Genomic DNA, 23,084 nt, shown 5'->3' with positions numbered 1-23,084 from the left:
AAAGTGAAATAAACAATAAAAATTAACAGTAAACATTACACATACAGAAGTTTCAAAACAATAAAGACATTACAAATGTCATATTATATATACACAGTGTTTTAACAATGTACAAATGGTAAAGGACACAAGATAAAATAAATAAGCATAAATATGGGTTGTATTTACAATGGTGTGTGTTCTTCACTGGTTGCCCTTTTCTCGTGGCAACAGGTCACAAATCTTGCTGCTGTGATGGCACACTGTGGAATTTCACCCAGTAGATATGGGAGTTTATCAAAATTGGATTTGTTTTCGAATTCTTTGTGGATCTGTGTAATCTGAGGGAAATGTGTCTCTCTAATATGGTCGTACATTGGGCAGGAGGTTAGGAAGTGCAGCTCAGTTTCCACCTCATTTTGTGGGCAGTGAGCACATAGCCTGTCTTCTCTTGAGAGCCATGTCTGCCTACGGCGGCCTTTCTCAATAGCAAGGCTATGCTCACTGAGTCTGTACATAGTCAAAGCTTTCCTTAATTTTGGATCAGTCACAGTGGTCAGGTATTCTGCCGCTGTGTACTCTCTGTGTAGGGCCAAATAGCATTCTAGTTTGCTCTGTTTTTTTGTTAATTCTTTCCAATGTGTCAAGTAATTATCTTTTGTTTTCTCATGATTTGGTTGGGTCTAATTGTGCTGCTGTCCTGGGGCTCTGTAGGGTGTGTTTGTGTTTGTGAACAGAGCCCCAGGACCAGCTTGCTTAGGGGACTCTTCTCCAGGTTCATCTCTCTGTAGGTGATGGCTTTGTTGTGGAAGGTTTGGGAATCGCTTCCTTTTAAGTGGTTATAGAATTTAACGGCTCTTTTCTGGATTTGGATAATTAGTGGGTATCGGCCTAATTCTGCTCTGCATGCATTATTTGGTGTTCTACGTTGTACACAGAGGATATTTTTGCAGAATTCTGCGTGCAGAGTCTCAATTTGGTGTTGAGGACCCCAGACCTCACAACCATAAAGGGCAATGGGCTCTATGACTGATTCAAGTATTTTTAGCCAAATCCTAATTGGTATGTTGAAATGTATGTTCCTTTTGATGGCATAGAATGCCCTTCTTGCCTTGTCTCTCAGATCGTTCACAGCTTTGTGGAAGTTACCTGTGGCGCTGATGTTTAGGCCAAGGTATGTATAGTTTTTTGTGTGCTCTAGGGCAACAGTGTCTAGATGGAATTTGTATTTGTGGTCCTGGTGACTGGACCTTTTTTGGAACACCATTATTTTGGTCTTACTGAGATTTACTGTTAGGGCCCAGGTCTGACAGAATCTGTGCATAAGATCTAGGTGCTGCTGTAGACCCTCCTTGGTTGGTGACAGAAGCACCAGATCATCAGCAAACAGCAGACATTTGACTTCGGATTCTAGTAGGGTGAGGCCGGGTGCTGCAGACTTTTCTAGTGCCCGCGCCAATTCGTTGATATATATGTTGAAGAGGGTGTGGCTTAAGCTGCATCCCTGTCTCACCCCACGACCCTGTGTGAAGAAATGTGTGTTTTTTTTGCCAATTTTAACCACACACTTGTTGTTTGTGTACATGGATTTTATAATGTCGTATGTTTTACCCCCAACACCACTTTCCATCAGTTTGTATAGCAGACCCTCATGCCAAATTGAGTCGAAGGCTTTTTTGAAATCAACAATGCATGAGAAGACTTTGCCTTTGTTTTGGTTTGTTTGGTTGTCAATTAGGGTGTGCAGGGTGAATACATGGTCTGTTGTATGGTAGTTTGGTAAAAAGCCAATTTGACATTTGCTCAGTACATTGTTTTCATTGAGGAAATGTACGAGTCTGCTGTTAATCATAATGCAGAGGATTTTCCCAAGGTTACTGTTGACGCATATTCCACAGTAGTTATTGGGGTCAAATTTGTCTCCACTTTTGTTGATTGGGCTGATCAGTCCTTGGTTCCAAATATTGGGGATGATGCCAGAGCTAAGGATGATGTTAAAGAGTTTTAGTATAGCCAATTGAAATTTGTTGTCTGTATATTTGATCATTTCATTGAGGATACCATCAACACCACAGGCCTTTTTGGGTTGGAGGGTTTTTATTTTGTCCTGTAACTCATTCAATGTAATTGGAGAATCCAGTGGGTTCTGGTAGTCTTTAATAGTTGATTCTAAGATCTGTATTTGATCATGTATATGTTTTTGCTCTTTATTCTTTGTTATAGAGCCAAAAAGATTGGAGAAGTGGTTTACCCATACATCTCCATTTTGGATAGATAATTCTTCGTGTTGTTGTTTGTTTAGTGTTTTCCAATTTTCCCAGAAGTGGTTAGAGTCTATGGATTCTTCAATTACATTGAGCTGATTTCTGACATGCTGTTCCTTCTTTTTCCGTTGTGTATTTCTGTATTGTTTTAGTGATTCACCATAGTGAAGGCGTAGACTCAGGTTTTCCTGGTCTCTATGTTTTTGGTTGGACAGGTTTCTCAATTTCTTTCTTAGATTTTTGCATTCTTCATCAAACCATTTGTCATTATTGTTAATTTTCTTCGGTTTTCTATTTGAGATTTTTAGATTTGATAGGGAAGCTGAGAGGTCAAATATACTGTTAAGATTTTCTACTGCCAAGTCTACACCTTCACTATTACAGTGGAACGTTTTACCCAGGAACTTGTCTAAAAGGGATTGAATTTGTTGTTGCCTAATTGTTTTTTGGTAGGTTTCCAAACTGCATTCCTTCCATCTCTCTCTCTGTCTCTCTCTCTGTCTCTCTGTCTCTCTCTCTCTCTCTCTCTCTGTCTCTCTCTCTCTCTGTCTTTCTCTCTCTGTCTCTCTCTCTCTCTCTGCAGCCTCTTCCCTATCTGCCCCGCCATCTTTGTCCTCACCGCCATCAAATGCACAGCTTAAAACAACAACCACACCACCTACACCAAATACTACCATATCCACTAAAACTACTGCACTTTCTACACCAAATACAACCACAACAATTACTTCAACCACAACAACTACACCAACTACATCCACACCAACCACAACCGTGTCAGCTACAACAACCACATCTACTACAACATCTACCACCCAAAGTACTGTAGCATCAACCATGTCACATACTAACACAGCAACTGCACCCTATCCAACCACATCAGCTACAACCACGACACCTGCAGCTCCATCAACCATACCATCCACAGCTACATTAACCACTACTTACATTCCTTCATCTAACACTCTAAACACATCAACAGTCGTGGTGCCCATGTCGAATGCAGCAGCACCAAATGCATCCACCACCCCACCCCCCACATCACATACAACCCCTCACCCATCACCACTGCACACTGCCTCATCCAACATGACTAGTGGACCAATGGCATCCACTGTGCCATCTCCATCCACTACCTCTACGCTGCACTCAACCTCACCCATCATGTTGTCCACCGCTAACAGTAAGTTAGATCATTCTTACTACAGTAGCCTATGTTAAAAATCGGATCTTTCAGCTCCACGCGTTGTATTGTACAGATTCTGCAAGCTAATCGGCTCCTGGGTCTCCATTTCAGTGACCTCGAAAAATGACACATTTCCGGGACACTCCACGCCTTTACCAACAACAGTCACCTCTAACGTCACTACAGGTAAGTCAACAGCCTGAGTAATGGTGGAGGGGTGTAATCACAATGAGTAATCATATGATTTATGTCAGATGATGTCTTAGTATAACAGAGGTGTTTGTGTGGAGCTATACAGTGCTTTCAGAAAGTATTCACACCTTTTGAATTCTTCCACATGTTGTTGTGTTACAGCCTGAATTCAAAATGGATTCAATTTGGGGGGTTTTCTAACCCATATCTACACACAATAACTGTAATGACAGTAAAAACATGTTTTTAGACATATTTGAAAATATATTCAAAATGAAATACAGAAATATCACATTTACATAAATATTCAAACCCCTGAGTCAATACTACCTTTGGCAGTGATTACAGCTGTGAGCCTTTCTGCGTAAGTCTATAAGAGCTGTAGACACCTGGATTGCGCAACACTTGCCCATTATTCTTTTCAGAATTATTCAAGCTCTGTCAAATTGGTTGTTGACTGTGCTTAATTTGAGCCGGATCCTGCCATAACAGGATCCGGCACTTCTCAGATTTGACTTTTGTTTGTTCCGGCATCTATTTTCCCGGACCCGGTACCTCTTGGAGCGGCAGGTAGCCTAGTGGTTAGAGCGTTGGGCCAGTAACCGAAAGGTTGCTGGATCGAATTCCTGAGCTAACAAGGAGAAAATCTGTTCTCTCCCCGAACAAGGTAACCCACTGTTCCCTGTCATTATAAATAAGAATTTGTTATTAACTGGCTTACCTAGTTAAATAAATAAAAACTATCGCCCTTTATTTTGATTTATTAATTGTTTCGCTGTTTATTCTAATAAAAGCGATCAGTGTTAAATGAAGTAGCCTCCTTGTTTTTTCTCCTGATCCCCCAAAAAGACCATCACGTAAAAGCGTGGCGATCCTTCTGCGTAATCATCCTATCCTGCCACAATTCCAGACCTGCTCTCTTATTTGTACATATAGGTTATGGGGAGGTAAGATCTTGACACAGGTCTTGGTAGTGGTGGACAGCGAGTGAAGAGGTCCCTACGTAATCATGCCATGTAGCCTAGTTTAGTCCTCTCCCTACTGAATTTGAAAAGGGGGAAAGCCAAATAAAAAATGTATAAGAAAAAACAATTGAGTTTGATTACATTTTTTAAGTTCAAAAGTCCAGAGAATGATTGTGAATCGTGTTCTGATATTGTGATATGTGTTCTACTGCTACGTTGTTGTCTAGAAAATTAGGCTATAATAAATTCGAACTTGTGTAAGCCCCAAAGCTATCAAATCAAATGTTATTTGTCACATACACATCACCATGCTGTCTGTGTGGGTGGACCAACTCAGTTTGTCCGTGATGTGTACGCCGAGGAACTTAAAACTTACTACCCTCTCCACTACTGTCCCGTCGATGTGGATAGGGGGGGCTCCCTCTGCTGTTTCCTGAACTCCACGATCATCTCCTTTGTTTTGTTGACGTTGAGTGTGAGGTTATTTTCCTGACACCACACTCCAAGGGCCCTCACCTCCTCCCTGTAGGCCATCTCATTGTTGTTGGTAATCAAGCCTACCACTCTAGTGTTGTCTGCAAACTTGATGATTCAGTTGGAGGCATGCATGGCCACGCAGTCGTTGGTGAACAGGGAGTACAGGAGAGGGCTCAGAACGCACCCTTGTGGGGCCCCAGTGTTGAGGATCAGCGGGGTGGAGATGTTGTTACCTACCCTCACCACCTGGGGGCGGCCCGTCAGGAAGTCCAGTACCCAGTTGCACAGGGAAGGGTCGAGACCCAGGGTCTTACGCTTGATGACGAGTATGGAGGGTACTATGGTGTTAAATGCTGAGCTGTAGTCGATGAACAGCATTCTCACATAGGTATTCCTCTTGTTCAGATGGGTTAGGACAGGGTGCAGTGTGATTACGATTGCGTCGTCTGTGGACCTATTGGGGCGGTAAGCAAATTGGAGTGGGTCTAGAGTGTCAGGTAGGGTGGAGGTGATATGATCCTTGACTAGTCTCTCAAAGCACTTCATGATGACGGAAGTGAGTGCTACAGGGCGGCAGTCGTTTTGCTCAGTTACCTTAGCTTTCTTGGGAACAGGAACAATGGTGGCCCTCTTGAAGCATGTGGGAACAGCAGACTGGGATAAGGCTTGATTGAATATGTCCGTAAACACGTCAGCCAGCTGGTCTGCGCATGCCCTGAGAAAACGGCTGGGGATGCCATCTGGGCCTGCAGCCTTGCGAGGGTTAACACGTTTAAATGTTTTACTCACGTCAGCTACAGTGAAGGAGAGTCCGCAGGTTTTGGTAGCAGGCCGTGTCAGTGGCACTGTATTGTCCTCAAAGTGAGCATAGAAGTTGTTTAGTCTGTCTGGGAGCAATATACTGAAGTATGTGGGCATACTGCAGTGACGTCTAAAATGCTTTGAATGAATCAGCACCTTGGAGAGTGCTGTCCGTTTCACCACCATAGATTGTAGGCTACTTGCATTGGAAAACCTCCCTGGTCTTTGTGGTTGAATTTGTGTTTGAAATTCACCGCTCGACTGAGGGACCTTACATATAATTGTATGTGTAGGGTACAGAGATAAGGTATTCATTAAAAAATAATTGTTAACACTATTATTACACACAGAGAGAGTCCATGCAACTTATTATGTGACTGGTTAAGCACATTTTTACTACTGAACTTATTTGGTCTTACCATAACAAAGGGGTTGAATACTTATTGACTCAAGACATTTCAGCTTTACATTTTTAATTAAGTTGTAAAAATGTTTAAAAAACAAAAACATAATTTCACTTTGACATTATGGGGTATTGTGTGTAGGCCAGTGACAAAAATGTCAATTTAATCCATTTAAAATTCAGGCCGTAACAATTTTTTTGGGGAAAAAGTCAATGGCTGTGAATGCTTTCTGAAGGCACTGTAAATGTTGCATCATAGTTATGCACGGATCCTCACCTATCTCCTCTCCCACCTCTATTTCAGAGCCAGCAAAGGTGCATTGCAACTTCTCACAGCTCTGTGCCAATCAGTGTAAGTTCAATGAATCATGCTTATAATATGAATATATGATATTGCTGCAATAGTCTCTCATGTCCACTGTTATTTGACTCTTTTTAAATGTTTTCATTTATCTCTTAATTTTAATATTGTCTATCTAAATGTTTTATTTGTCTAGAAAAGTGTTTTATTCTTTGTATTTTTTTTGTAAGAAATGTGCTACATAAATAAAGTTTGATTGATTGATTATACACTGAACAAAAATATAAACTGTCACATACGATGACGCTGGAGGAACGAAGCAGGTACGGGGAGTCAAACATTTCATAAGGAATGGACATGGAACGAGACAGGAACAGCGTCAGCAAACGAGAAACACAGACAAAAACAATCAATGCAGCAGTGGGGAACAGAGCTGGGGAACTGACAAATACAGGGGGGGGGGAGCAGACATGACATAAACACAACATGTAAAGTGTTGGTCCCATATTTCATGAGCTGTAATAAAAGATCCCGGAAATGTGCCATACGTACAAAAAGCTTATTTCTCTACAATTGTTTGCACAAATTTGTTTACATCCCAGTTAGTGAACATTTCTCCTTTGCCAACATAATCCATCCACCTGACATGTGTGGCATATCATGAAGCTGATTGAACAGCATGATCATTACACAGGTGCACCTTGTGCTGGAGAAATGTGCTCTTCGCGGATAAGTCCTGGTTTCAACTGTAATGGGTAGATGGCAGACAGCTTGTATGGCATCGTGTGGGTGAGCGGTTTGCTGATGTCAACGTTGTGAACAGAGTGTCCTATGGTGGCGGTGGGGTTATGGTATGGGCAGGCATAAGCTACAGACAACGAACACAGTTGCATTTTATCGATGGCAATTTTAACTCACAGAGATACCGTGACAATATCGTGAGGCCCATTGTCGTGCTATTCATCCACCACCATCACCTCATGTTTCAGCATGATAATGCACGGCCCCATGTCGCAAGGATCTGTACACAGTTCCTGGAAGCTGAAAATGTCCCAGTTCTTCCATGGCCTGCATACTCACCAGACATGTCACCCATTGAGCATGTTTGGGATGCTCAACGTGTACGACAGCGTGATCCAGTTCCAGCAACTTCGCACAGCCATTGAAGAGGAGTGGGACAACATTCCACAGGCCACATTCAACAGCCTGATCAACTCTATGCGAAGGAGATGTGTCACGCTGCATGAGGCAAATGGTGGTCACACCAGATACTGATTTTCTGATCCTCACCCCTACTTTTTTAAGGTATCTGTGACTAACAGATGCATATCTGTAAATCCATAGATTAGGGCCTAATTCATTCCTTTCAATTGACTGATTTCCTTACATGAACTGTTACTCACCAAAATCTTTGAAATTGTTGCATTGATATTCAGTGTATAATATGAATTTGACATGTGCTATAATCTAATTTAATGTGTATGTCTTACAGCTGTTTACTACTGGATGGTCCTTGCTGTGGACGTGACTGGAGACCTGAAGAGTGAAACGGACATCAGTGACTGGGTAGGCTTGTGAATGATTCTTGACTGACTGATGTGTGATGAATTGTGTTGAAACTGTACATTTGCTTAGTAATACATCAAAAGTGACAGCACTGTTTTCCTTTTTCAGTTGTGGGATCTATTTCATACTCACTTGGACACCTGCGAGCCCTACAAACCTGAACAATCAAATGGCACAAACTCGACAGACACACTGCGAACCACCTCAGTCAGTCCAGCATATCCCACCCCCTACAACATGACCACACGGTCATACAACTTCACCGCAGCAACACCATCCCAGAACTTCACCACGACAGCACAAACGCTGAACTACAGCTCGACCCCCTCGCACGACTTCAGCATGACGGCCTTGACAACAAACATGACAACCATGCTTTACAATCACAGTATTACTACTCCTTCACACAACCATGGCATGACTACCACACTCTACAACCATAGCATGACTACACCATCACACAACTACAGCACGACAACTCATTCTCCCAGCTGTACCATGTCTGCCACCACTAGGTAAAGTACTCAGTCACATGTCATTATTGTTCATTAATATCAATATAAAGTATATATATATATATATATATATATATATATATATACAGTAGATATATAAAGTATATATATATATATATATATATACAGTAGATATATAAAGTATATATATATATATATATATATATATATATATATATATATATATATACAGTAGATATATAAAGTATATATATATATATATATATATATATATATATATATATACGTATATACAGTAGATGTGCAGAATATGAACTAACATCTCTGTTCTAAGCTAACTCTGTTCATTAATTGTCTGTTCTGCAGTAAAGAGCACGAAGGTGGAAATATGACTGCCGCCAGCCTGTTTCAAGTAAGACTCCATCTCTCGCCAGACCAACCTGCCTTAATGTGCATGTGAACCTAAGGGGGCACTTTTGCTTTTTCTGTGAAAGCATGTGAGTTGAATCAAAACTCGTATCTTTACAGGACATTGAAGTGACGTGCGTCAATAAAACGAGGATCAGGTTAGTTGAAATACTAATTTCAATACCTCGGGTCAGCATCCTCTGTCTCGCTCCACGTCTTAATACTGCCCCCCTATTCCTCCAGGAGGACTAACTGTACTGTGCTGCTGAAGCTGAGGAAGCCCACATTTCCCTGCTGTGTACAGCGGGCCATTTGGTTGGCTGCGGAGAACAGCCCCATACGAGCCGATATTGTGGGAAACAGAGTGGGTGAGTGACATTGACCTGAATGTAAATCTGAAATCTCTCACAGAAATGTAAATGTGCTTATCAGAGCCTCTCGTCTGTTGCTTGTTGATTGTAGGTAAGGGTCTGTCTCATTGCGCAGGCCAACTGCCTCCAGTCGGTTCTGCGAAGTGCAATGGCTCCCTCAATGGGACCCTCCCTCTCCCAAACACTTGTCAATTTCCAGGGCCTGTTAATATCTCATGGTAAGCTGGACAAGTACATGCAATGCTGTTGTTTCTGTGTTTGCAGAATTTCTATAGAATAAATAGGGTATCCATCTACTCATACGAACATGTTTTTATCTTACAGTGGACATTGCGGGACTGTTTATGTTCCTCTTGGGAATCAAACCCAAATGGACGACGGCAAGCCCCCTAAACCCCCCATCGGTATAAACGGTTTTATTTACCCATGTGATAATACTCATTATCCACATTCCCTTGACGTTTCAACCTTCAGTGGGTTTTTAAAACACACACGTGTCTGTATCTTGACAAGCACCGTATTCCTGCTTTTCAGAGGCAAAGATTTTCTGCAACTGCTTCGCTTATTGCGATGGTACAGGTAAGTGAAATAGAAAAAAAAACAACTGATGAGTTCGCTGCTACTGCGATGGACCCACGTTTTCATCACCCACCATGTGATAACTCTCTCTCCCTCCCTCTCTTTTTAGCTGCACGCTACACCTTGGACGTACAGATCACAGATTCTGCTCTGCACATTTCAAACATCTTCTCTCTGGTGAGCTAGTGCAGATATGCATATACAGGTAACTGCCAAAATAATGGAAACGCTTGAGTAAATGAGGGATACAAAGTATATTGAAAGTGGGTGCTGCCACACAGGTGTGGTTCCTGAGTTAATTAAGGAATCAACAACCCATCATGCTTAGGGTCATGTATAAAAATGCTGGGCAGGCCATTATTTTGGCTACCATGGCTATGCCCCCATAGGATGACGTTGTCACCATTCACAAGGGCACGAGTGGTCACTGAATCTTTGTCGAGCATGAAAACGATGTAAACCGTATGCCATAGCCACCTGTCACCAGATCTCAACCCAATTGAACACTCATGGGAGATTCTGGAGCGGTGCCTGAGACAGTGTTTTCCACCACCATCAACAAAACACCAAATTATAGAATTTCTTGTTGGAAGAATGGGGTCACATCCCTCCAACATAGTTCCAGACACTTGTGGAATCTATACCAAGGTACATTGAAGCTGTGCTGGCTCGTGGTGGCCCAACGCCCTATCAAGACACTATGATGCTATTTCCTTTATTTTAGCAGTTACCTGTATGTATATATATATATATATATGTGTGTGTGTGTGTATGTGTGTCCATGCTTGCGCACTGTCTGTGTGCATGCATAGACACTGAGTGTACAATACATTAGGAACACTTTTCTAATATTGAGTTGCACCTGATTTTGCCCTCAAGAACAGCCTCAATTTGTTGGGGCATGGATTCTACAAGATGTTGAAAGCGTTCCACAGGGAAGCTGACTCATGTTGACTCCAATGCTTCCCACAGTTGTGTCAAGTTGGCTGGATATTCTTTAGGTTGTGGACCATTCTTACGAAACACACACGGGAAACTATTTTTGAGTGAAAAACCCAGCAGCGTTGCAGTTCTTGACACACTCAAACTGATGCGCCTGGCACCTGCTACCATACCCCCTTCAACGGCCCTTAAATCTTTTGTCTTATCCATTTACCCTCTGAATGGCACACCTACAAATCAAGCCAAATCACATCTGTTTATATAGCCCTACATCAGCTGATATATCAAAGTGCTGTACAGAAACCCAACCTAAAACCCCAAACAGCAAGCAATGCAGGTGTAGAAGCACGGTGGTTAGGAAAAACTCCCTAGAAAGGCCAGAACCTAGGAAGAAACCTAGAGAGGAACCAAGCTATGAGGGGTGGCTAGTCCTCTTCTGGCTGTGCCGGGTGGAGATTATAACAGAACATGGCCAAGATGTTCAAATGTTCATAGTGGATTTAACAAGTGACATCGATAAGGGCTCATAGCTTTAACCTGGATTCACCTGGTCAGTCTTTGTCATGGAAAGAGCAGCTGTCCCTAATGTTTTGTCCACCCCGTGTATATGTGTGTGTGTTTAAAACCTACCAGCCTGTATTAATTACTTCTTCATTCATACCTTCCCCAGGTTAAACAGCTAAGACATCCACCACCCTGTCACAACACCTCAGCGACAGGGTATGTCCTAATTTCTTCATTCGTTTTAATACAGTTTTCTCTCTGCTTAACGTCAAATATTCTCACACTTTCTAATTCGATCATCACAGCCTTAATGAACCCCAACAGTACCTATAGCACCATACCTCCCACACCACGTTCGATATTTTCCTGACATAATTCTCTGTTACAGTCCCCCTAGTCCTCTGCTCATCATATCGACTATCTTTCAGGTAATTTTGCATTGGGGATAATAACCCAACACCACAATGAACTCTCATTGTTTTATGTTGCTCTGTAAATAAACCATATGCTAACTTATTGTCACACACTCCTGGTGTGACGTCGTGTGTGACCTTAAAAGACCTGTTCTGTGTTCTTTTCACACAGTGTGCTTACGTGAAATGCTTTAGCACGGAGACAAAGTGAGTTCCCATAAACCTTTACAGTACATTCAAGACAGCTGCCCTCGATGTGCAGTGATGGTGGTCTTAATACTTATTAATAACTACACGGTTACTGTTTCCTTACCAGTCTCCAAAGCTGCAGGGTTATCGTGGGCCTTAGACATTCAGTGCCTATATGTGCAGTCAGCACTGCATTGAAGACTGTGTTCAGTGATGAGCATGGCATTGACTATGACGGAAAGGTGACACGAGCAGGTGAGTAGCCCCACCATGGAAAGTGGAGGCAGAGAGCATCTGTGTAGTTGTTCATGTACGTTATACAATATGTGTCTGGCTGCTTGTTTGTGTCCATATATATCACACAGGAATTTGTAGCTGGACAGGATCCAGTGGAGATCTATTGAATTCGACCTTCAGCTCGGCGGAGAGCTGCCTCAACCACTCGGAGTTCTGGACGACTGTAGAGGAGAGCCATGGCAAATTTGTCTGGTCAGTCCAATCTGGCGTTGTGTGCTTCAAAGACGGCAAAACCCTTGTTACACATTCTGTAATCATGTTAATTAAACACTGTAAATGACGGAGAGTAAGCACGTTGCACATTGTTATATGTACATTTCAGTTGTAACACTTCATCAATTACTGGATATGGACTAAAGATGTACATTTATCAGTTCTTTTCTCTTTTTAGCAAACAAGGAGAAGTTGTGTGCGTGCTCCCAAATGAAATGTGTGACAGATACCCCACACCTCCTCTCACTTCACCCAGCCCAATAGCCAGCACTACTTTGCCTGCAACAACAACACGGTCTCCTCCACCCAACACCACTCTACAACGAAACACCACCTCCCTCCCATTGAACACATTACCTCCACCCAACAGCACCTCTACAGCGCCAAATACTACAACCTCCGCTCCAAATACTACAACCTCCGCTCCAAATACTACAACATCAGCTCCAAATACTACATCAGCAGCTCCAAATACTACAACATCAACTCCTAATACAACAACATCAGCTCCTAATACAACAACATCAGCTCCTAATACAACAACATCAGCTCCTAATACAACAACATCAGCTCCTAATACAACAACATCAGCTCCTAATACAACAACATCAGCTCCAAATACTACAACATCAGCTCCTAATACAACAACATCAGCTCCAAATACAACAACATCAGCTCCTAATACAACATCAGCTCCAAATACTACAACATCAGCTCCTAATACAACAACATCAGCTCCTAATACAACAATGTCAGCTACAAATACTACAACGTCAGCTCCAAATACTACAACATCAGCTCCAAATACTACAACATCAGCTCCAAATACTACAACATCAGCTCCAAATACTACAACATCAGCTCCAAATACTACAACGTCAGCTCCAAATACTACAACGTCAGCTCCAAATACTACAACATCAGCTCCTAATACAACAACATCAGCTCCTAATACAACAACGTCAGCTCCAAATACTACAACGTCAGCTCCAAATACTACAACATCAGCTCCAAATACTACAACATCAGCTCCAAATACTACAACGTCAGCTCCAAATACTACAACATCAGCTCCTAATACAACAACATCAGCTCCTAATACAACAACGTCAGCTCCAAATACTACAACGTCAGCTCCAAATACTACAACATCAGCTCCAAATACTACAACATCAGCTCCAAATACTACAACATCAGCTCCTAGCACCATTGTCACAACACAAACCAACACAATGACAACCATCCACCCCATTCATCCATCGCTAAACACCTCCACAACCAGGACCATTGCGACAACTCCCCTGGGTAATACCACTGCAAACTCATCAACACCCGTCCTTCCACCAGTAAACACCGCAACAGCTTCCCCAAAGACCACCACGACAGCCGTGATAACAACCACCGCAGGTAACCACTGGGATCCTAACCCACTCTGACCTTTGAACTATACTTGTCATAGCTGTTGCTGTTACATTCATTTACATTGAACATACTTGTTTTTTTATGGATCCCTTTCCCCACAGCACAAAACACCACAGAAGCCAGTAATGAAGAGCAGGCCAACCAGTTGCTGGATCTGACAAGCGACGTGTCCAAGCTCAACTCCTCCCAGGTGGACCAGTTGGTATCCCAGCTAGAGGCCCTGCTTGCTGGGCCCAATGTCAGCCTGGCTCTGGGGAAAACCTCTGTCACGATCGTTAGCAACCTGCTGGGTGTCTCCTCTGACACCCTGGCCTCCTCCTCCACCAAGTGAGCTGCCTGGAGCTAAACAATGTACAGTTGTTCAGTTGTTCTGCCTGTTGTGCTGCCTGTTGAGCTGCCTGTTGAGCTGCCTGTTGTGCTGCCAGTAGTGCTGCCTGTTGAGCTGCCTGTTGTGCTGCCTGTTGAGGTGTACCTGAAATGATTACTTATACAAAGCCTGTAAAGAGACTGTGGCTACATTTTCTTGAAACTGAAAGAAAACTTAGCAATGGCTTTGCTAGGCTGCACGTCAGTAACAGTTCATTTTTCTACCAGGATCATTGGGATTGTTGATACTGTGGGCCTGAAGCTGGTTGTTCAGGAAGAGGCTACGATTTTAACCGAATCGGTCGCTCTCACCGTCAAAACGGTGGACGGCACTGATTTCCAGCGAACATCTTTCTCCATCCGAGACCCCAACAGTGTGCAGGTATGACCTAAACCTTCTAGTAAGGAAACACTGAATATGAAATACTGTAACCGTGGTTGCCCTCAAAATGCATGCAAATCTAATGTAAGACATCCTTCACTCTGCATGTATTATCTTTGCACAGAACAGTATGATCTGGTATGGTACTCCCTGTACAGTGTGAGGCCCTGATGGTATGCCAACTCATAACCCCTGTTTATTTGCTATGTTTTAACCATAGAGAAATGTGTCCCCTTGTAGATCTGTGGAGACAACAGAGCCAGGAGGAGTGTGAGAGCAGAGGCTTCCTCCCTCCCTCAGGGGTCCGTCACGTTCCCCTCTTCCCTCACAGCGAACCTCTCCCCTGAGCAGCAGCTACAGGCCTCCAGACTCCAGTTCAACTTCTACCAGAAGAGCACTGCATTCCAGGTACCCCAAAACCGTACCCTATTCCACTGTACGATCTGCTAGAGTAGAATTGAAGCATGACAGAGTTGAAAAACCCCTACACCCTAGTGGACTAGTGTAGTAATTGTCAGATTCTTTCCATGCTGTTTCTCAGGACCGAGCCCTGGGAGACAGCAAGCTGAATAGTGGAATCCTGGGGGCCAGTGTGGCCAACCTGTCAATCAAGTCTCTGCAGGAGGACGTGGTCATCACCCTGAGAAACACTGAACCTGTCTTAGTGAGTCAAGCAAACACCACACTGTACATTTGAGTCAAAAGCGCATGCCCTGCGTCCTGGATGTGACATCTTTGAGAAAGCATTTCATGTCTGTCACCTTGTCATCCCAATGAATCCTTGACACACTGTCTTCTATTGATCATTTGTCCACACAGGCAAATTTCGTGGTGGCATGTGTTTTCTGGGACTTTGGCATGAATGGTAAGCCTTCCGCTTGTGTCAAATCAACATCAGCTGTTGTAGTGAACTGCAGCTGGAGACTAACAGTGAAACGCTAACTTGCGGGTCCTTTTCCACCAACGCAGAGTTAAAGGTACAAAATAGAAAATAGAAATAGTGAGATATGAAACAAATACACGGTGAATAACGAATCACAATAAAGATTTCAAATGACATGGCTATGTACAGGGAGTACCAGTTGGTACCAAGTCAATGTGCAGGGGTACAAGGTGATTGAGGTAGCTATGTACATATAGGTAGGGGTAAAGTGACTGGGCAACATGATTAGATAATAGACTGAGCTGTAGCAGCCGCATATGTCGTGAGTGTGAAAGTCTATGTGTGTGAGTGTGTGTGTGTGTGTGTGTGTGTGGCATCAGTATGCATGTGCGCGCATGTTATGGATGTGCGGATGTATGTGTGTGTTGGTGTGTGTATGTGTGTGTTGGGATGTTAGTGTAAGTATGTGTGAGCGTGTGGGTAGAGGCCAGTGTTGGTGCATAGGGTCAGTTCAAGAGAGTTAGTTAAAAAAAGGTCAATGCAGGTTGTTCTGGTTGCCATTTGATTAGCTATTTAGCGGCCTTGTTTAGCAGTCTTATGGCTTGGGGGTAGAAGCTGTTCAGGGTCCTGTTGGTTCCAAACTCGGCGCACTAGTACCGCTTGTCTAGCCGTAGCAGAGAGAACAGTATGACTTGGGTGACTGGAGTCTTTGAAAAAAAGGTTTGGCCTTCCTCTGACACCGCCTGGTATAGAGGTCCTGGATGGCAGGGAGCTCGATCCCAGTGATGCATGAAACGAAGGCTACCTCTTAAAATGAATAGAATTGTTTTTTAAAAATCTGATAGATGGCTCAGGAGGCTGGAACCGAGATGGCTGCTCTGTCAGGAACAGCACAGATAATGAGACTGTCTGTGTCTGCAACCATCTCACCTGCTTTGGTGTTCTACTGGTGAGTCCATTCTGAGATAGAGGGTTGTAATGGGATCTCTCCCATTCAGTCTTTGTCAACAGAATGATTTAATGTGTATTACATGTTTTTGGTGTTTCTTCTCACAGGACATGTCCAGAACGGGCATAACCAGTTGTCTCCAGGCCACAATCCTCACCTACATCACCTACATTGGCTGTGGTATCTCCGCCATCTTCCTCTCCATCACTCTGCTCACCTACCTGGCATTTGGGTGAGTCTGAGTGCAGGATATCCATGATGACAGTTCACCTGGAGGGCTGCTCTAAATACAAAGACATATAAACAAGCTCGAATCAATGTAATATCAATCTTAATGCGTTTCAATGTGTTCCTGTAGGAAACTGCGTAAGGACATCCCATCTAAGATCCTGATCCAGCTGTGTGTGGCTCTGTTGTTTTTGAACCTGGTGTTCCTGGTGGATGGTTGGCTGGCCCTCTACCCTGACGCTGTGGGCCTCTGCATCTCCACCGCCTGGTTCCTGCACTACTTCCTGCTGGCTTCCTTCACCTGGATGGGCCTGGAGGCCGTCCACATGTACCTGGCCCTCGTCAAGGTCTTCAACACATACATACCACGTTACATGCTCAAGTTCTCGCTCCTTGGCTGGGGTAGGTGAAGAAAGGATTGTCTGTTTTCTTCTTCTTATGTTAGTGAAGAACAGCCACCGTGTGCAAGTAAACGTGACCGTTTCTTACGGTTTCAATGCAGTCTGTTGTCTCTCAACCTAGGAACTCCACTCCTTGTGGTCATTGTCGTCATTGCTGTTGACGAGGACAACTACGGACTAGTTGGCTACGGGAAGTACGTAGATGGCTCCCGCACAGATGACTTGTGAGTCCCTTGCATTTTGTTCACTATTCAACATGCCGCTTTACAGTTGGAGTCTTTCTATGAAGCGCCTGTATGTGCATCATGAAATGCACACTCACATTTGCGTAATAGGACAGCTGATAGGTCTACACCTTATTATCCATATATTTGTTATTTATATATGTTATATATATGTTATACTGTATTGTAAGCCATATATCTTCTCTCCGTTCTTCTCCCACAGCTGCTGGCTGAAGAACGGCATTGCCTTCTACGTAACCGTTGTGGCTTATTTCTGTGTCATCTTCCTGATGAATCTCGTCATGTTTGCGGTAGTGATGGTTCAGCTGTGTCGGATAAAGAGGCAGAACCCCGACAACAAGAGGCACCGTAACGGGCTGCAGGACCTGCGCAGTGTGGTTGGAGTCACAGTACTCCTGGGTCTCACCTGGGGCTTTGCCTTCTTCGCCTGGGGGCCCGTCAACCTGCCCTTCATGTACCTCTTTTGCATCTTCAACTCCTTTCAAGGTGAGATTTCGAGCTTCTTCAGATCTGCCCTAAATGCTGTATTCTCAGAGAGGACAGACGGCGTGTGGGGTTTCATGGGGAAGTGTGTAACCAGTTGGTACTTAATCTGGAGCTTGTGTTCTTTTGCAGGGTTCTTCATCTTTGTGTTCCACTGCGCAGTGAAGGAGAACGTGAGGAGGCAGTGGAGGACTTATCTCTGCTGTGGTAGACTGAGACTGGCGGAAAACTCAGGTAAGACCTGTTGACCTACACCTTGCAATGAAACAGTGACCTACACGTGGTTAACGTTTCATCTCATTCATTCATTCATTCATCACAGAGTGGAGCCGCACCGCAACACAGAAGACAGGGAAGAAGTCATTGCCAGTGACCAGAGCCACGTCCCTCCACTCCGACAACTCCTCCCAGTTCAACAATTCCTCCATCTTCTCCTTCTTGTCCAATGACTCCTCAGAGCAACCCAGTGGAGGAATAGGTAGGCATTGGGAACCAGGGAGGGGGAATCAGGGTTTGTTAACAACCAGTATGAGTCAGAAAACAGTAAAGAAATACATATATTTTTTTACATGCTGGTCTACTCTTGTGTCATGTCATCGTATTAAAACCATTGTATGCAGAGCTGGGGATGGCTTAGCAAGCCTTCATCTCCATCTCACTAATTACCTATGTAACCTCTGAACTCTGTGACGGGCTCTGAGATGACCTTTACTCTACAGCAGTGGTGTAAAGTACCTAGGTAAAAATACTTTAAAGTACTACTTAATTAGTTTTTTGAGTATTTGTACTTTACTTTACTATTTATATTTTGACAAGTTTTACTTTTAATTCACTACATTCCTATGAAAATAATGTACTTTTTACTCCATACATTTTCCTTAACACCCAAAAGTACTCGTTACAATTTGAATGCTTAGGAGTACAGGAAAATGGTCCAATTCACGCACTTGTCAAGAGAGCGTCCATGGTCATCCCTATTGCTTCTGATCTGGCAGATTCACTAAACACAAATACTTAGTTTGTAAATTATATCTGAGTGTTGGAGTGTGGCTCTGGCTGTATAAGGAAATAGTGGCGTCTCATTTGCTTAATATAAGGAATGTACTTATGACAATTGACTACTTTTTCTAGCACTGTACTTAAGTATGTTTAAAACCAGATACTTTTAGACTTTTGCTCATGTAGTATTTTACTGGGTGACTTTCAATTTTACTTGAGGTATCTTTACTTTTACTCAATTATGACAATTGAGTACTTTCCCACCTCTGCTCTACAGTAGGATTTAGTCAGTTTAGCCAAGCCAATCAAATGGTTACTGCATCTAACTGCACCCCCACCAATACCTCTGGTTTAGTTGCTGCTTCCCTGATTCCATCAGTCATAAGTGACACTGCTCCCTTGTCGCTTGTTTTCTTTTCTTCATGAAACAGGCCTTTCATCGGTTCTGCTGCCAGACATTGGAAAGAATGTCATACATTTAGTTATAAACAGTGAATCACCAGAATAATTTGGCCCTTGAATATAGGACACTGGAAGTCTAATCACCATAACCAGCTGACTTTATATATGGTCCTTCAACGCAGAGGAGTTCATCTCAGAAATACACTACATGACCTATGTGGACACCTGCTCGTCGAAATCTCATTCCAAAATCATGGACATTAATATGGAGTTGGTCCCCCCTTTGCTGCTATAACAGCCTCCACTCTTCTGGGAAGGCATTCCGCTCAAACATTGCTGCGGGGACTTGCCACCATTCAGCCACAAGAGCATTAGGTCGGGCACTGATGTTGGGCGATTAGGCCTGGCTCCCAGTCGGTATTCCAATTCATCCCAAAGGTGTTTGATGGGGTTGAGGTCAGGGCTCTGTGCAGGCCAGTCAAGTTCTTCCACACCGATCTCGACAAACCATTTCTGTATGGACCTCGCTTTGTCATGCTGAAACAGGAAAGGGCCCTCCCTAAACTATTGCAAAAAAGTTGGAAGCACAGAATTGTCTGGAATGTCATTGTATGCTGTAGTGTTAATATTTCCCTTCACTGGAACTAAGGGGCCTAGCCCGAACCATAAAAAAACAGCCCCAGACCATTATTCCTCCTCCACCAAACTTTACAGTTGGCACTATGAATTCGGGCAGGTAGCGTTCTCCTGGCATCCGCCAAACCCATATTCGTCCGTCGGACTGCCAGATGGTGAAGCGTGATTTAACACTCCAGAGAATGCGTTTCCACTGCTCCAAAGTCCAATGGTGGCGACCTTTACACCACTCCAATCAACGCTTGGCATTGCACATGGTGAGCTTAGGCTTGTGTGCGGGTGCTTGGCCATGGAAACCCATTTCATGAAGCTCCCGACTAACAGTTCTTGTGCTGACATTGCTTCCAGACGCAGTTTGGAACTCGATAGTGAGTGTTGTAACCGAGGACAGACAATTTTTATGCGCTTCAGCACTCGGCGGTCCGTTCTATGAGCTTGTGTGTGCGACCACTTTGCGGCCGAGCCGTTGTTGCTTGTAGACATTTACGCTTCACAGTAACAGCACTTACAGTTGACCGGGGCAGCTCTAGCAGGGCAGAACTCTTACAAACTGACTTGTTGTAATGGTGGCATCCTTTGACGGTGCCACATTGGCCTTACTGAAGAGCTCAGTGACTTTCATTCTACTGCCAATGTTTGTCTATGGAGATTGCATGGCTGTGTGCTCAATTTTATACACCTGTCAGCAACAGGTGCGGCTGAAATAGCCGACTCCATGAATTTGAAGCGGTGTCTACATACTTTTGTATATATACATAGTGTCCCTCTCTAATGATTTGGATACAGTAACTTGTGTGCAGGATAAGCTGTAACTCTGATGTGTCCTATTGCAGGTAGTCCATTTAATGACAGATCCATCACTGCCCTGGAAGAGCCCAACTCAGACGTGGTCCTCAACGAGATAAACAGCCAGTTTAGGAGTCCGAGTTCGAGAGCACCCTGACACCTGTGAAAAACTAGGGGCTCTATTCAATCTGTATCACTGAAGATCACTTTACAGATTGCGCAATAGAAATATCAAGGTCATTTCCGATTGCGCCGCCATATGCAGCGTTTACCGTGAATGCCGTCTTGGTTAACGCGGGAACGTTGCCTTTAAATTTCAATCACGCTGTAACGCTAAACTTCTGCGATACGGATTGAATAGAGGCCTCCGGGTAGGCTGGTGGGGAAGGGACACGGTGTGTTTCATAATAGTTTTGAAGAATATATGAAATAGTTGCATGTTAGTGTTACATTTTGTAGTTTAAAGGAAAGGTGTGACAGATCACCCTGAAGAGATGGGACATCACCAAAGAGCTTGCATGCTCATGTATTCCATCTGGTTGACCTGGCAATACTATCATGAACTCGCCTGGGCTGGCACCCATGATTGTGAATAAGGCATGTACTGAAAGGGTATCTAGCACAGAGAAAAACCCCACTCATAGATCCTCATGAGGTGCATCCTTTGACCGCATTCTACATACTTAATTTTTTTCTCTGCATTCTTCAGACCCGTAAGTTAGATGAAGGTTCAATTTAAAAAATTGACAAAAATAAGTTAATACCAACACTGTGTCACTATCTGTTTTCATCTTTAAGATTTAGCTCTTTTATACTCTATTCAGAATCAAGATAGTTTCATGAGATGTACAGTACCAGTCAAAGTTTGGACACACCTACTCATTCCAGGGTTTTTCTTTATTTTTACCAATTTCTACACTGTAGAATAATAGTGAAGACATCAAAACTATGAAATAACACATATGGAATCATGTAATAACCAAAAAAGTGTTAAACAAATCAAAATATATTTTATATTTCAGATTCTTCAAAGTAGCCACCCTTTGCCTTGATGACAGCTTTGCACACTCTTGGCATTCTCTCAACCAGCTTCATATGGTAGTCACCTGGAATGCATTTCAATTAACAGGTGTGCCTTTTAAGCAAATTTGTGGAATTTCTTTCCTTCTTAATACGTTTGAACCAATCAGTTTTGTTGTGACAAGGTAGGGGTGTATACAGAAGATTACCCTATTTGGTAAAAGACCAAGTCCATATTATGGCAAGAACAAGTCAAAGAAGCAAAGAGAAACGACAGTCCATCCTTACTTTAAGACATGAAGGTCAGTCAATGAGTACAATTTTATGTTTCTTCAAGTGCAGTCGCAAAAACCATCAAGCGCTATGATGAAACCTGCTCTCATGAGGACCGCCACAGGAAAGGAAGACCCAGAGTTACCTCTGCTGCAGAGGATAAGTTCATTAGAGTTAACTGCACCTCAAAAATTGCAGCCCAAATAAATGCTTCAAAGAGTTCAAGTAACTGACACGTCTCAACATCAACTGTTTTGAGGAGACTGCATGAATCAGGCCTTCATGGTCAAATTGATGCAAAGAAACTACTACTAAAGGACACCAATATGAAGAAGAGACTTGCTTGGGCCAAGAAACATGAGCAATGGGCATTAGACTGGTGGAAATTTCTCCTTCGGTCTGATGAGTCCAAATTTGAGATTTTTGGTTCCAACCGCCGTGTCCTTGTGAGACGCAGAGTAGGTGAACGGATGAGCTCTGCATGTGTAGTTCCCACCATGAAGCGTGGAGGAGGAGGTGTGATGGTGTGGGGGTGCTTTGCTGGTGTCGTGATTTATTTACAATTCAAGGCACACTTAACCAGCATGGCTACCACATCATTCTGCAGCGATGCTCCATCCCATCTGGCTTGCGCTTAGTGGGACAATCATTTGTTTTCAACAGGAAAACACCTCCAGGCTGTGTAAGGGCTATTTGACCAAGAAGGTGAGTGATGGAGTGCTGCATCAGATGACCTGACCTCCACAATCACCCGACCTCAACCCAATTGAGATGGTTTGGGATGAGTTGAACCTCAGAGTGAAGGAAAAGCAGCCAACAACTGCTCAGCATATGTGGGAACTCCTTCAAGACTGTTGGGAAAGCATTCCAGGTGAAGCTGGTTGAGAGAATGCCAAGAGTGTGCAAATCTGTCATCAAGGCAAAGGGTGGCAACTTTGAAGAATCTAAAATGTGAAATATTTTTTGATTTGTTTAACACTTTTTTGGTTTACTACATGATTCCATATGTGTTATTTCATAGTTTTGATGTCTTCACTATTATTCTACAATGTAGAAAATAGTAAAAATAAAGAAAAACCCTTG

General features: G+C 43.3%; 1 protein-coding gene across 1 annotated transcript in view; it reads left to right on the top strand.

Moving 5' to 3' along the window:
• The window catches only part of LOC112228145 (mucin-5AC), a 30,887-nt gene extending 9,268 nt beyond the window's left edge, over positions 1-21,619 (top strand). The window contains exons 3-33 of the mRNA XM_042309757.1: positions 2,827-3,426; positions 3,541-3,615; positions 6,572-6,619; positions 8,061-8,134; positions 8,243-8,649; positions 8,977-9,022; positions 9,139-9,176; positions 9,262-9,386; positions 9,481-9,607; positions 9,714-9,793; positions 9,924-9,968; positions 10,078-10,145; positions 11,581-11,630; positions 11,803-11,842; positions 12,000-12,034; positions 12,144-12,271; positions 12,382-12,505; positions 12,705-13,933; positions 14,050-14,275; positions 14,543-14,696; positions 14,937-15,104; positions 15,238-15,360; positions 15,516-15,561; positions 16,425-16,528; positions 16,636-16,760; positions 16,887-17,158; positions 17,279-17,381; positions 17,605-17,888; positions 18,018-18,119; positions 18,208-18,363; positions 20,756-21,619. Coding sequence (XP_042165691.1) covers positions 2,827-3,426; positions 3,541-3,615; positions 6,572-6,619; positions 8,061-8,134; positions 8,243-8,649; positions 8,977-9,022; positions 9,139-9,176; positions 9,262-9,386; positions 9,481-9,607; positions 9,714-9,793; positions 9,924-9,968; positions 10,078-10,145; positions 11,581-11,630; positions 11,803-11,842; positions 12,000-12,034; positions 12,144-12,271; positions 12,382-12,505; positions 12,705-13,933; positions 14,050-14,275; positions 14,543-14,696; positions 14,937-15,104; positions 15,238-15,360; positions 15,516-15,561; positions 16,425-16,528; positions 16,636-16,760; positions 16,887-17,158; positions 17,279-17,381; positions 17,605-17,888; positions 18,018-18,119; positions 18,208-18,363; positions 20,756-20,865 — 5,312 coding nt within the window. The 3' untranslated portion in view covers positions 20,866-21,619. The remainder of the gene's footprint in view (positions 1-2,826; positions 3,427-3,540; positions 3,616-6,571; positions 6,620-8,060; positions 8,135-8,242; positions 8,650-8,976; positions 9,023-9,138; positions 9,177-9,261; positions 9,387-9,480; positions 9,608-9,713; positions 9,794-9,923; positions 9,969-10,077; positions 10,146-11,580; positions 11,631-11,802; positions 11,843-11,999; positions 12,035-12,143; positions 12,272-12,381; positions 12,506-12,704; positions 13,934-14,049; positions 14,276-14,542; positions 14,697-14,936; positions 15,105-15,237; positions 15,361-15,515; positions 15,562-16,424; positions 16,529-16,635; positions 16,761-16,886; positions 17,159-17,278; positions 17,382-17,604; positions 17,889-18,017; positions 18,120-18,207; positions 18,364-20,755) is intronic.
• The last annotated feature ends 1,465 nt before the right edge of the window (positions 21,620-23,084 follow it).

The sequence above is a fragment of the Oncorhynchus tshawytscha genome, linkage group LG30 (genome assembly GCF_018296145.1).
Source record: "Oncorhynchus tshawytscha isolate Ot180627B linkage group LG30, Otsh_v2.0, whole genome shotgun sequence".
NCBI classification, from domain to species: Eukaryota; Metazoa; Chordata; class Actinopteri; order Salmoniformes; family Salmonidae; genus Oncorhynchus; species Oncorhynchus tshawytscha.
Note: the sequence above shows the minus strand (reverse complement) of the source record. Positions and strands in the feature narration are given on the sequence as shown.